A 14,125-nucleotide genomic window follows, 5' to 3' on the forward strand; every position below is an offset into this window, starting at 1 on the left:
AAGGAGAAGAGGACAAGAAGGAGAAGAGTGATACAGGAAAGGCCGTTGACGACGGCGGCAAACTAAACCAGCAAAAAGGCAACTACGATGGAAAGTGGTGTGTGCACCTGCCGATAATCTTACCTAGGTTCGAGCGATTGGGAACCCAGATCGGAAAGTCCAAGACTCCGGCGTGGACATTTGGGAATGTGCGAACTGGCCGAGCGATATTTACACCTTCGTCAGTAAATGGAAGGAGCACACAGCACGGGTTGGACACAAGTTGCTTACAGATTAGGTCAGATAGGTTCGGAGCCTTTTGAACGACTCCAGATTCTCACTGAATCGACCGAACGCAAAGACGCGACGACCTGCAAATATTGAATTAAGAGTGGCGCGCCGTCGAGCGACTCAATGTGACAAGCGTATGCTGGTCGCTTCCAAATCGAGGCAGCGTCTTACTGCGCATTGTTCCCAGCATCGTGTGTAGTTATCACGACTTACTTTTTCACCGTAGGTACTTCGTATTCTTGTTATGATATTCGAATACGATGGCTGTACGCTGTACGTACTTTTGCACACTAATACTGCGTATACCCGTTATAATGCGGCAGTCTTTGTGCAGGGCTGCCTCCTCTTACCGCGTGGTCATAACGGATCCAACATAAGAACGGGCAACCTGGTATTCGATAGTCTCTATCAGCGATTGTTAGAAGGCCGTCTCTTGGCACTTTGCAACGTCATTGACCGCTGTACTTAGCATGACCGGAGGCGACTCACGGATTCGAGTCTCTACAGCCGCAAACCAGACTCGTTTCAGGCGGCAGCCACCATCACGTCAAGGAAGATGGTGCAAATATCCACCGAACGCTGGGACCCAAATATGCAAACCCGATACTGCGGCCGAATCGTTCCACTACAGGCAACTTTCCATTGGCCCAGGGCAGGAGCAAAAGTGGGCGCTGGTGACGTGTGTCTCTCTGACCGTGAGGTGAGATATTACCAGATTAGACACATTTTCGATGTGCATGCAAAGCTTGTCGATTCCTCCGCCAACAAACTCCGATCTCCACAGGCAGAATCGTAACAGAAAATAACCAAAAAGCAAGAGCGAGGAAAAGAGGGGTGCTCGAGGAGCTGCTGGTACATCGTAAAAGCAGGGAAAGAGGGATGGACGGGACGAAAGTACGGGGAAAGCGACCGATTTTTCTCAAGTAGGAAGGCATCGTCATTCGTCCCAAACTAGCAGGAAAATGCTGCCCCGAGTCGTGCTGGGAGCCGGGCCTTTTCTGGTCACAATGACCTTCTTTCCTCTTTTGTGACACGCGTTTTGCACAGCAATACTCCGTAACCGTTCCCGGGTCGCACTTTCCCCTCTTTTACTGCCCATGTCCTCACCCCGGCCCACTACATCCTGGCTTGATGGCAAGAGGATCCACCGCCAATCACTGGGGAATGGCCTGGTGGCGGCGCAAGGAGAAGACACCAAATGGCAGCGAGTGCCAACGGTTGGCGCACTATGACAGTCGCCGGCCCCCGTAATCTGTATGGGGTTTTAATATTCGTACACATACTGATGGAGAGCTTTTACAGTGGAAACCAGAGCAACTGCTCTGGAAGGCGCGTCGCAACTCCTCCTTGGCTCTAATATTATGGATCCCCCTATTTGCGCTTGGCCGTTAACCGTGTGGTCCTAATTTCACCCCTTGTAAGCCGAATTTCCTAGCCCCTGCCGTCTGCCATAAGTGAGCCTCTGTGCCTGTTTATTAGTCTGCCGTGCGCTTGCTGCTCTTTGCGTTGCTGACCCCCTTTGCAGCAAACTTGTAATTCGTAAAATTGTCTAATAAACGCGCATCTTTCCCCGTCGCCCCCCAATTGTATCTCTACTCGCTTCTGACCGTGATCCTGATGTTTCGTGTTGGTTGACTTTGCGCTTATCGTCGTCTCTGTTATCGTCACCCCGAACTCACGCAATTGCCATTGAACCGTTTCTCGCTCGCGCGCCCTTCACAGCCAAACTCACAATGAAGTCCTTTACGATCCTCGCACTGGCCGGTCTGGCCGCCGCCCAGTTCGCCCAGCTGCCTACCTGCGCCGTACGTTACCCCGAATAAAAGCTGGGTTAGGAAGACGGAGACACTCAGCCGTCTGTGTTCTTGTGGACTGGCCTGGTCCGACTGTCGTACAAAAAGTATGGAACACGCAAGCCCCGAAACTCGCTGGCTGACTCGCCTCTAGCAATCGTGTGCCAACAAGTTCCTGACCGGCGGCATTGGCAACTGTGGCTCCGACGCCAAGTGTATCTGCTCCGACAAGAGCTTCCTGTCGGACATTGCCTGCTGTCTGGCGGCCCCCGGTGGCTGTGACGCCGCCGACCAGAGCTCTGCCGTCGTCTTCGCCTCGCAGCTGTGCGCCGCCCAGGGCGTCACCGTCCCCTCGGCCGTCACCTGCACGTCTACCGCCGGCGGCAGCGGCACCGCCGCCACGGCCACCACCACCACGGGCTCCGGCACCCCCACCGAGACCAGCGGCGCCGCTGCTACCAAGACCGATTCCACCAGCGCCACCGCCACGGGCGCCACCACCTCCCCGGCGACGACGGCCGCCGCTGGCACGACCTCGTCCAAGTCGACCAACTACGCGCCCCGCGAGTCGGCTGGTGTCGGTGCTGGCCTGCTCGGCGGCGTCGTCGCTGCTCTGGCCCTGCTGTAAGGAAGGCAGACGCTGGCGTGGTGAGAGAATGCGGGCGTGACAAGACGAGTTCTTTAGAGAGGGAGATTGAGGGAAAATATGGTCTCGGGACATTGTGGTCCTCGAATCTCAACGATTTGTTACTATTTACTGTATACTACATTTTTGGAGACAAGATTGGTCGCTCTTGAGCCATTTTGCCTCCACACACTTAATGTCGTAGAAGGACGTGTTTGCCAATATGAAGTGATTTGACGATGTTATTGTCGCGCCCGATAAGTTCACTCGTCCCAGCAACAAGGCGATAGAGAGCAACCAAGAAAGGTAAGGCACTTGCATTCTTGGCATGGACGGCCTGGGTAGAATGGTATGTGGGACAATATCTGCAGCCTGCAGCCGCTCGGGTCTTGCGCCCAAGGCTGGCCGCAGCGATTGGTTGCGTCGGCAGTTCTCTTATCCAGAAAGTCGACGAAGCCAGCTCCATGTTGATATGCCATCTCCAGTTAGCAAGTCGAATTTCTTGCTGTAATTTTTATTCTTTCTTTGTTTTGAAAAGAAAAATAAGATATTAAGATTGGATGCTTCTGAGGTGCGGAAAAGGTTGGGAAGTTTCACTTGGTATTCAGCAAGTGAAAGCTACTTCATCAAAGCCTTCTTCTTAAGCAATTGCCCAGGCCAAGTATTTACAGCAAGAATTGACGTAGATGCATTTTCAAGTGAGCGTGAATTAAATAAAAATGTTGTCAACGGAAGTTACGATCGGGAATGTGGGACAAGAACGGCAAGAAGTAAAATACACATCGATCGCACCTGCCCACGTTGCCCACATAAACAACCACCCAGCCAAAATTTCCATCCAATCACAAAAACACGCCAGTGAAAGAACAACAGCAACAAACATAGCCTCATCCCCAGCCTTGCGCCATGTTAACCACTCGCATTTTACACTCTCCGCAAACCGTTAATCGCCATATCAATACCACATGCAACGTTAGCGAGTACATTGCTCCTCACCCACAGCACAATGCGCAAGAGAGATAGGTCTGCCACCTTGCTTGACAGTGTGCAGAAAAAGCATCACAAATCAGGTGAACCTGACGATGAGACGCGCACACCTGCACCTGTCGCGAGCCAAGATGCTGAGCATGACGGAGACGACGGGGAAGATGGGGAAGATGGGGAAGATGGGGCAGGTGGGGAAGACGGACAAGACAGAGACGACGCCGAGGGCAGCCCTTTCTCTGCTAGGGGTGACGAGCGGCCGCTCGTTGTGAATCCACCGCCACGGTCCGCGTACAAGATCCCGGCCTACACACATGAAAACCGCACCATGCGATTGTATGCTGGCCCTCTTCGCAAATGGGACCGCCGACAGGCTCTTGTCAACACCGTGTACGGCCCTCGGGCCGATAATATCAGACTGTTCTGGGACCTCCAAATCCGCTGGCAGCGCTGCATGTATCCCAAACCCCTCCGTCAGGACGACGTGGAGCCAGGAAATACCCGGGGCGTGGTACTTGTCAGCCCTTGGCTGCCGAACAATTTGGAATCCGACCAGCAGACCGCATACGGCTCATGGTGGAACAAGTATGCTGCAGCCATGCGTGCCCAGAGCAGGGCGCCGTTTGGCGAGGTGGACGAAATCGGGGAGACGGAGGCCACACCTTTCCTCCCGTGGTATGTCTCTACGGAGTCGGACTTGGACATTTTCGATGACAGTTCGAACAGCATACTCTGTCTGCGGGCAGGCGAATCGTCGACGTACAGAACCACCTCAGACGCAGGCGCCGGGGCACGGTCCACCGGTTCTAACGCACCCACAGAGACCAACCGCGAGGGCCAGGTTCCTGTGGACAAGCCACCGAGTCCAGTATTCTACTTTAACCCGGGAGGCAAGGTCCTCTCCTTGGCCTGGGCACCCATGCCCAAGGCTGGCCGGATGGAAGGCTCCTTGCTCGCTGTTGCAGTTGTCCCGCACAAACACGACGATGACAATAACACTGTCGACGGTCTCTCAGGCGCCACAACAAAAGAAGAGAGGGCCAGGTTCTCCGAGTCGCCGGCGAGCATTCAGTTTTGGAGAGTCGCGCTGCGAGGTGGCAAGTCCGGCGAACTAAGTGTCTTTGGCGACGGAGCGCGGCTAGATTGGGTGAGCTGCTTCTACTGGGGGTGGCCGAAGCGGTTGGAGTGGTGCCCTGTCCAGCCGCTCATGGGCGACTCGTGGCCTGGCTTACTTGCCGTGCTCACCGAGGACGGCATAGTACGCATCATCAAAGCCCGAGGGGGCATGAAAGAGCAGACTCGATACGGTAAGACATGGCCTGTTTCGTTGCAGCAACCCACTCTGCTATGCCCTGTCTGCTAACAAATCGCGTCTAGGCAAAATCATCCACGCGTTGGCGTCTCTAGACTTTCCTGGCGAGGAAGGCGTCCATGCGACTTGCATGTCGTGGGTAGGTATCAACCGGATAGTGGTTGGCTACACCGATGGCACGATCGCACTCTGGTCTGTGTTCCCACAGCTGGTGCTTCTCCGCTTCCCAACACATATGTCCGCTATACAAGACATCCGCTCCGGTTATCCATCCAAACCGTACCTGGTGTCTGTACGCCCAGTGGAGGGCGTCCTTCGCCTTCTCGATCTCACCCGCCCCAGCAGCGAGCACACCTTCCACCCGAGCCCAGTAGCCGGCATCCAAGGCAACATGCTGGACTGGGTAGAGCTTATGCAGGGCTTTGCAACGTCTGCGCCAGCCAACAGCCCCGTGAGTTATAAGCTTGACTTCTTGCACCACCGGCACTTCCCGTGCCCTCGCAAGTTTTTCCCGTCTCGGCGGGAATCACCGCCGACATGCCTGGCCGTTGGCAAGACGCACCCGTTTGCTCTCGTCGGCGCGGCCGACGGAAAGGTGTGGGCGTGCAACATTCTTGACACAGTATTCCCTACCCACTGGGAATCGCACGTGCCTTCCTCCACGTTGATTTTTGCGAGCGACTTCAAAAGACCGACCCGGCAAGACCCCGAGGCCAGTTCTCTCCGCGGTGGCACGCTGTTCCGGTTCATGTTCAAGCAGGAAACCGAGTCGAAAGCCGACATTCTTGAGGACGACGCGGCGGACCCAGACGATTTGTCCGGCCTAGGGCCGTCCGCGCTACCTGGACAGGAGGCACTGGGGCCCGTTATCCACGAGAAGCTGGCTTCCGTCACGGCCCTTGCTTGGAACCCGGATTTCGCATTTGGCACCTATTTCGCCATTGGCCTCGCGTCGGGCCTGGTGGTGATCCGACAGCTAGATGGCACTGTTTAGGAACTACCTAGGATGCATTGGGATGAGTGACTCCGTTTTTGTATGTGTCTGGCGCGTATGCACTGATTTCTTAGCGGCAGTATTGGTAGAAACGGCGGGACAAATAGGATTATCCAAAAAAGGTTTACTTATTTACAAGAAACCCGTCTCAAATGAAAAGCTTTTATACAAGACTCACGCCCCATTCGGGCATGCCACGTTTGCCACCCTATCTTGTCTCCCTCACAAGTTGCGGCCACCGGTAACCATGATGGTCTGGCCAGTCACGTAGTCGAACAGCGGGCTGGCCACGGCCAGGACGGCGCTGGCGGCCTCGGTGGCGCTGCCTGGGCGGCGCAGGGGAATGTCGGCGTTGGCAGCCTCCTGGACGGCGGCGGGTGCGGTCGGGATGCCCAGGGCGATCTTTTCGCCGTCGGGGCCGACCACGAAGGCACCCTTCTCCTTGGCCTGGGTCAGGCGGGTCAGGATGTGGCCAAAGGCGACGGTGTTGACGCGGACGCCGAACTTGGGGCCCCACTCCTTGGCCAGGGTCTTGCTGAGGCCGGTGACGCCCGCCTTGGCCAGCGAGTAGTTGGCCTGGCCGGCGTTGCCGTTGACGCCCGAGGTCGAGGAGATGTTGATAATGTTGCGGCGCTCGCCGTCGGTGACGCGGAAGTAGGGGGCGGCGGCGCGGATCAGGCGGAAGGGCGCCTTGGTGTGCAGGTCCAGGATGGTGTCCCACTGCTTGTCGCTCATCTTGTGGATGACGCCGTCCCAGGTATAGCCGGCGTTGTTGACCAGGATGTGGATCTTGCCGTTGCCAAACTCCGCGGCCTTCTTGACGAGCTCGTCAATGTACGCCTGCTTCAGCAGGTCGCCGGGCACGGCAAGGGCCTTGCCGCCGGCCGCATTGATGGCGTCGGCGGTGGCCTGGGACTTGGCGGCGTCAATGTCGGAGATGACGACCTTGGCGCCCTCCGCGGCGAAGAGGCGCGCGGTCTCGGCACCGATGCCCTGGGCGGAGCCGGTGATGATGGCGACCTGGTTCTGGAGGAGCTTGCCGCTCTGCAGGTGGCCTGCGATCTGGGACAGACGGTCGGCCATTGTGTGAGATGTGTGTGGGAGCGGAAACGTGGAGGCGGGTGGATGATGTGCGGTTTGCTGGATTTCCCTGAGATGAGAAAGCAAAAGAAGGAAAAGCGGAAAAGAGGAGATGGAAGGAAACACAGGAAGGAGGCCTAATAAAGAAAAAGCGCTGGGAAACAAAAAGGGTTGTAAGTTTCAAGGATAGCTCCGTCTCGGCGTTCGTTTTCAGAATTTCCAAGACCGAGGCAGTCCAAACGCTCGTTCCTTTTCGTGTCGCAATTCGGTGTCTGTGCCGTCGACGAAGCAATGCCGCGTCCCCGCCATTGGCTGCTTTCAGCACGACATTTGTGACGGGCGGACGTTATTACGGGCCAATACACAATACGACCTGGTCAGCGCAACTGCTTCTTTGCTGCCGATGCGCATTCCGCTACTGCATTCTGCCGAGGTACGATACGCTCCTCAGCCAATTAGACCCAGCCCCCGCAGTAGTTCTCCTGCCCCATACTTCACAGGGCCGTGCTCCACTTTCCCCAAAGCCCAGTTGGTCGAGCTGTGGGCTCAATAGAGCAAGCGGGCAGCCTTGCCGCAGGCCCAGGCCTCGACATTTTGAACAATATGCTGTACAGCAGACTTCATCACAATGCCAGCAACTTCGTCTTACACTATCGCCAACAGCCTCTATAGATATTCTTGTAAGCTGCATTTGTCGTATAACTTTCACGACCACGCCGCCACCACTAATCCTAGTCAAACTCAACTGGGCAATCTGTTGTGTTTGAGGCCTTGCAATTCGAGATGATCGCATCAGTGGTTTGCCTTTCATGACGAAGCTCTTTGAGATGTCTTCTGAGTGTCTCGTGACAATCTTGTCACCTACGTCTTATCTAGCTTTCAAGTGAACGCCAGCTGGCTCCGTTGCGATGTGTCCTCCCCAGAAAGACCCTTCTCTGTTTCCAACGCGGATCCCCATTCACGCACTCTTTCTTTCCACAACATCACCTCAACCGACTTTCGCACAATCACAAACCAAAGCTGGGTACATGGGCCTAGACACAAGTGTGTGATGCCTGCACTTTTAAACCTCAAAGATGGCACGGGAACAATCTGGTACGCGCGGTTCCTTTGCGCCGCCCCCCAAGCCGGAACTCATCACGAGTCTCGGGTCCCTACGCTCCTTTCTCGCTACGGTCTGCTCCTCTGCCCGCCTCTACATTGAGCTTCATGGCCACCGCCTCAGCCGCCAGGGCGACCTGACTCTCATGACGGTTCGCGCGTATCCACACCCGGGAATCTACGTCATCGACATCCAGTCGCTCGGCCACGAAGCGTTCACCGCACGCTCCGTCTTTGGCCTCACGCTGCAGTCGGTCCTCGAGAACCCGGGCCTCCGCAAGGTCTTTTGGGACGTCCGCGACGCCGCCGACGCTCTCTGGGGCCATCACGGCGTACGCATCCAGGGCGTGGTGGATCTGCAGCTGCTCGAGAACGCAAGTCGCCGGCGCCGGCCGCCCTGTGAGGGCCCGGAGCGCCACAGTCGCAGCGGCAACGGCAGAGGTACTGGCAGAGGTACTGGCAGAGATACGGGCAGAGATACAGGCAGAGGCCGAGGCGGCGTGCGTGGCCGCTCGCAAGCCTATGTCCAGGACCTCGATACGGCCATCCGTCGGGATCTGTCCGTGTCGGCCGCAGAAGGCGAGCACATTGCTCGGCTCCGGCGCGTCATGGCGAGCCGCCTGTCGTTGACGGCGTTTCGCCTGCGGCCGCTCGACGACGACACAGCCGCGTTCTGCGCCAACGGAATTCGATACCTGCCCCAGCTGCACACCGTCTACATGGAGCGCATCACGGGCGAGTGGCTGCGCAAGGTCAAGATGGAGACGTTCCGACGCCTCGAGGCCGCGTTTGGGCCGCCGTACGACCCGCAGTCGCCGACCAAGGCTCTCGGCCCGTGGGCAGACACGACGAAACCTGGTCCGCTGTTCCGTTGAGGAACGAAGAGAGTCAGGCGAAGATAGCATGGCATTGCGTTGGGTTCCTATGGGATATCAGGCCGGGTAAAGAGTTACTGGGATTGTGTTTTTCTGTGATGGCGTGGGGTGACTTGCGGGGTTTGCTTTATCTCAAATCATCTCTACGGCACAATTGTGATACCCAGATTAGTCGTCCTTCTTCTACTGAATGTAATACATTCATACTCCAAACAACCAAGACGTGCCAGTCTTGCTTCCATTGCATTTGTCTACCAACGCCACAGTTTGATGTGCCGCTGTGGCGGTGCATCTGCGGCCGTTAGCGTCGTTTGCACCTTCCCGCGTAGGCCAGCACACATCACAAGCCGACCGCGACGACGACGAAACTAACAAAACAAGCGTCCCCTTAGAAATTCAGTTTTTGGTCACCGTCAGGCCACGACTTGCTGCGAAGATTGGATCCCTGCGACCCGTTGCACTCTCACAGCTCCTCATCCCGTCTAGAATGGCATCATAGTTTCACCATGCCACCACCCCTCCGCGGACCAGCAAGTGGCGGGTGGGGCCTACTGCGGCCGGTCAATGTCGACCCTCTCGAGGTCTACGGCCTGCCCTCCAAGGGCGAAACAAGGTCTGTGCTGTGGTTGCGGCTCTCAGAAACGATGAAAACGATGCTGACATCTTTGCAGACTCTCTGATTTCAAGCTCCAGGAGCGGTATTACGGCACAATTGTTCAGCGCTACCTCCAGTTCTGCAACGATGCCAACGACCGGAACGGGCTGCTGGCACGCTTCGCGTCGCTGGAGCTGAGCGGCAAGACCACGGGTCCGTCGCCAACGGCGCCAACGGCGCCGTCCGATCCCCTCGCTGTTGTACCCACGGCCGCGACGACAGCCGCCCTCGCAGCCGCCACCCGCGACCTGACGCTGGTGCTGGCCGCCTTGCGCAAGCTCCGCGAAGCCATTGTGGCCACCGGCCGCGTTGACGACTTTTCCACGCAAGTGTACCTGTTCTGCATCCGCCTCGCCATCCTCGCCAAGCACCCGCAGTCCTACCACCCGGCCATCCTCCACCTCCTCCGCAGCATCCACCGCCACCGCCCCCTCAGCACCGTCGAGCTGCACGAGGTCGCCGCCTACCGCGTCCTCGACGCCGCCTGCCGCCGCGGCGACCTCGCCGAGGCCTACCACCTGCGCTGCCTCTACAAGCTGCGCAACGCCACCGTCGACACCGCCCTGCGCGCCCTCGCCCGCGACGACTGGGTGGCGCTGCGGCGGCTGGTGGGCGACGGCGCGTCGGGCGGCGCCCGCGGTGGGTGTGCCGATGGGCACCTGGTCAAGCTGCTCGAGTACGCCGTGCACGACGTGCGCGTGCACACACTTAAGTGCTTTGGGCGGGCGTACCTGCGGCTCGAGGATGTTGGGTTCCTCGAGGCGTCGGCGGGTCTCGGCTGGGCCGAGCTGCAGAAGCAGTACAACGTCGGGTGGGAGCTGGACGGCAAGGCGGTCGTGATCCGCAAGATGCAGCCTAAGACACAAGCACCGGCGGGCGCGGCGGGCGCGGCGAAGCCGTGATGCCATGCGTGCCTTGGCGATGGCCCGGGCTGGCCATCTCATACGTCGAGATCCGTTCTAGGACACAGCTGACTCGGTTTCTTCCTTCTACGTCGTATTTGCGTTGCTTTCTTCAATTTCGCCACGGTTCAACTCTGGGGGTCTGCGGTTTCCGGTATGATATACTTAGACTACAATAAATAATGTTTAATGTCATATTCGTGATTATGCCTCGGTTGGCCTTGACTGTCCGCCTTCCAAGATATTGGCGTTGACCAAAGTTGTTACGTCGCTACCTTCTTCGCAGGCGCTGGTCCTGACATATCGTTGCCGGGCATATTTTCTGGCTCCAATCTTCTTTAAGCAATGCGCTCGGGCTGCCAATACATATCTACAGCCTGCTGGAGAACGAATGAAAACGACGCGGCAAAGTGAGAACGGTCGAGCTTCTTGGCAGTTGATTCATGTCGTATGCTCGACGGCATCAAGAGTGCAATATTTGCAGCTTCAGTGTAGCTCATAAACTAGAAACCCGGAGCTCTGCGTCTCATAACAGCAAGGTGATATGGCTACAATCGAGAAAGATCAAGACAGCACAAACAACCACTTGCCCGAGCCTTGTACCATGCTGAGGCTATCACCACTTCACACGTTACGTTCACAAACATCGACAGACACTGCAACAACAGTATGGTTGACAACCTTTTCTTTCCTTCATGGGTGGTTTTTTTGAGTGGCATCTCACTGGCATCATCAAGAGAAAGTGTCTCTCCAAATGACGTATCCGCGTACTCCGCAAGACGATGCATGGCATTCCTCCAACAATTCTACCATGGCATTCTCTGACGTTCTCTCCGAGACCTCTCCTTCTCACCGCCTCCTGTCTCTCTCGGCCCCTTTGCTGTCTCACGTCGTTTGGCCGAGACTACATCGGCGACGGTGATATCAATACACCGAAGGAAGGGACGGACAGCTGTGTTCACCTTTCAATAAGCCCACCGAAATCAGCCTGGGCCATACGGCATTTCTGCGCCCCTGTTTGGAAGACCATTGTATTTTGCATCTGCCGTGTCTGGATTTCTCTATCTTCCACTCGTATGTCTCGGCCAACTGTCAGACAAGTCTCCCTTGCCTACCATGTGTGACGTGCATGACGCCGTGTGTTTCCTTTGTGCTGCTTCTTGACGGCACGTCCATTTCCTTCAAAGTGAGACAGGACGTAGAGACATTCGAAAGGGATGCAAAAAGGTTCCGCCGAGGCCGTTAAGCCGTCACCTCCTTTCACCTCCTGGCACAGAAGACAAGAAGGCGACACAAACAAGGACCGACTGCTGACGACGGTGTACAAATCTCTCATGAAGACCGGAGACGTATCTCCTTAGTGGCCAAAATATGACTTTTTTCAGCCGCACGCTGTGATTGGCTCTAATGCCTGTTTTTGACCCACTGATACTTCCAGATACATAGCCTTACAACGTAACTTGGAAGTCACCCTCGTTTCAGCTGTTTGCCAGCCAACTCTCAGTAACTTCTCGATGTCAACAAACGCTCGGACCAGCAACCGCGCAGTGTATGTACACGTACGTTTCGCGCGCCCCATTAAAAAAAGTCATATTTTGGCCACTAAGGAGATAGAGTAGTACACTAGCACTCGCTCCCTTGCATCGTCACCATGTCTTTTCTTTGTTGTTGACGTCGGGCAGGCACATGTTACGATCAGTCTCTGCCTTGCTGTCATTGTCTTTGTTGCTGAACCAAGACCTTTGCCAAGGACGGCAACGGCATCTGTCTCCGTCGAGAAGGCCGAAAACTCCGCATCGTACGATCCCATGCTCCTCCCGAGGTATGGCTCTTGCATAGACACTCTCCTATGCCCGTTGCTTGATTGATGTCTGTTCGCCGTTGGCGGCCATGCCTCGATTCGAGACGTGCGACGAAAAGGAAAGCGAACAGGAGAAAGGATGATGGCCCACTGTTCCAAGAGACAACGACAGCGCCATCGGCAGCAAACAGTGCCACGATCGTGAGGTTCCCGTTGTTCATCGTTGCACTGTCTGCTGATCAAAGTCACGTCCTTTTTTTTCTCGTTTGCCCATTCATCCCACTCGTGGACGTCTTTTCCTCTTACCCCTTGCGTGCAAACTAGTCCAACTGGCCCGCTCATCGTGATTCTCGCGCTTTGCTCGGCGGGCCTGAAAAAAAAAAAGAAAAGAAAAGAAACAAAACAACAAAACAGCAAACGTACGACAAGAAAACCGGGACGTAGGACGCAAGGGATGCGTAGGACCAGAGATGGACGGATTTCCGCGCCGTTGCAAGAGAGAGATGGCGGTCAAGGCGCGTGACGGAAGACGATGCACGGCCGTCGTCCTCGGAAGCGATGCCTTCGACACTGTATCTCCTTTCCTTCTTCGGTCTCGTTGTCTTCTAGCGCTCCATCAAAGTATGTTCGGCTGTTGTTGTACAGAGTTGATTTCGACAAAGGGCAAGATCGAGGTCTAAGGTCCCAATTCCGAGGCCCCGCCACGCCAGCTACCAGTCCTGCCCAGGTCCATAATCTCAAAATCAACAATCAGACCAGGCTTGCGTCCTGTTCGGGACCCCGCGATGTCACACTGCGAATGGTTAGCTGCTTGAGAGTTTCAAGTTTTTGCAGGGAGAGCATTGAGCATGGCACCGCTACGGACTACCGACGTAAGTTACATTAGTCGACTCGCTGTTGGCCTGGCTTTGGGTTTCCAGCTTTCGAACCACGATGCCGGCCGGTCCGTGATTATTGGCCGCAACTGCACGACTCCGACTAGCTCAAGGTACCCCACGGTAGAGCGACGTAATAGTTCTTGTCGTTCCGGCCTTGGCTACAGTAGTGCTGGTGCATTTCAGTTCCTTTTCTTAGCGGCTGTTTTTAAAGAGCATGCATATAGTGCTCATCGTAGCATTTCCATAAGTCAAGGCATGGCAAGATGCACAGCCAGATTAGGCAAGTTTCTCCTTGTCTCCTCAGTTCGCCATGCCCGTAAGAGGAAGAGCGTAGATACCGAGTGACCTATGCGCGCCTCTTCTCGTTCATGCGAGCATCATATCCTCGATGAGACTGGAGAACATGTTGATCGTGCCGTCCAACAGTCAGCAGCTTCGAAAAAGCAAAGGACTGGACGTGACGACAACAATTTCCCAAAAGGGGCTAGCAGTGGAGAGTTGCTCATCACTGATGGCTTTGTCGTGAGGTTGGACATCCAAGTCTCGTCCTTTACGCGTCTCCGTTTGCATCGATACCATGGGGCCGACGAGTGCTTCGTGTAATTCACTGCTTCAGTTGGAAGTGCCATGTCAGAGTTTGCCGCTGCAACAATACGAAGACGGCAAGGCGAAGCGAGTGGACCGTGAGTGAACACAATCCTCGTCGTCCGCATCGCCTGGAACGTCTGTCGGTATATCATCGGTGGATATCCAACACAGCCAACATGTGCCTGTGGTTCTGTCTCTCTCTTTTGTTTGTGTTTCTGTCTCCCTTTCCTACCTCCCTGCAGCAACAAAACAATCAAAGGGCTCAAA

General features: G+C 55.9%; 5 protein-coding genes across 5 annotated transcripts; 4 read left to right on the plus strand and 1 right to left on the minus strand.

Annotated features, from left to right (window-relative positions):
- Nucleotides 1-2,003: 2,003 nt before the first annotated feature.
- Nucleotides 2,004-2,691, plus strand: SPSK_02751 (uncharacterized protein; the record flags this gene model as incomplete). Its single annotated transcript, XM_016729618.1, has 2 exons — nucleotides 2,004-2,075; nucleotides 2,218-2,691. 2 exons carry the CDS (start codon nucleotides 2,004-2,006, stop codon nucleotides 2,689-2,691), a joined length of 546 nt encoding a protein of 181 aa, XP_016588877.1.
- A 1,003-nt stretch (nucleotides 2,692-3,694) lies between these two features.
- Nucleotides 3,695-5,978, plus strand: SPSK_02277 (uncharacterized protein; the record flags this gene model as incomplete). Its single annotated transcript, XM_016729149.1, has 2 exons — nucleotides 3,695-4,979; nucleotides 5,050-5,978. The coding sequence occupies 2 exons, from the start codon at nucleotides 3,695-3,697 to the stop codon at nucleotides 5,976-5,978; spliced, it is 2,214 nt and encodes a 737-aa protein (XP_016588878.1).
- A 222-nt stretch (nucleotides 5,979-6,200) lies between these two features.
- Nucleotides 6,201-7,061, minus strand: SPSK_02700 (3-oxoacyl-[acyl-carrier protein] reductase; the record flags this gene model as incomplete). The annotated part of the gene is made up of 1 exon (XM_016729567.1): nucleotides 6,201-7,061. One exon carries the CDS (start codon nucleotides 7,059-7,061, stop codon nucleotides 6,201-6,203), a length of 861 nt encoding a protein of 286 aa, XP_016588879.1.
- A 1,073-nt stretch (nucleotides 7,062-8,134) lies between these two features.
- On the plus strand, nucleotides 8,135-9,034 carry SPSK_02681 (uncharacterized protein; the record flags this gene model as incomplete). Its single annotated transcript, XM_016729549.1, has 1 exon — nucleotides 8,135-9,034. The coding sequence occupies one exon, from the start codon at nucleotides 8,135-8,137 to the stop codon at nucleotides 9,032-9,034; it is 900 nt and encodes a 299-aa protein (XP_016588880.1).
- A 506-nt stretch (nucleotides 9,035-9,540) lies between these two features.
- On the plus strand, nucleotides 9,541-10,591 carry SPSK_02630 (uncharacterized protein; the record flags this gene model as incomplete). The annotated part of the gene is made up of 2 exons (XM_016729498.1): nucleotides 9,541-9,647; nucleotides 9,706-10,591. The coding sequence occupies 2 exons, from the start codon at nucleotides 9,541-9,543 to the stop codon at nucleotides 10,589-10,591; spliced, it is 993 nt and encodes a 330-aa protein (XP_016588881.1).
- Nucleotides 10,592-14,125: the final 3,534 nt, after the last annotated feature.

The sequence above is a fragment of the Sporothrix schenckii genome (assembly GCF_000961545.1).
Source record: "Sporothrix schenckii 1099-18 chromosome Unknown Cont43, whole genome shotgun sequence".
NCBI lineage: Eukaryota > Fungi > Ascomycota > Sordariomycetes > Ophiostomatales > Ophiostomataceae > Sporothrix > Sporothrix schenckii.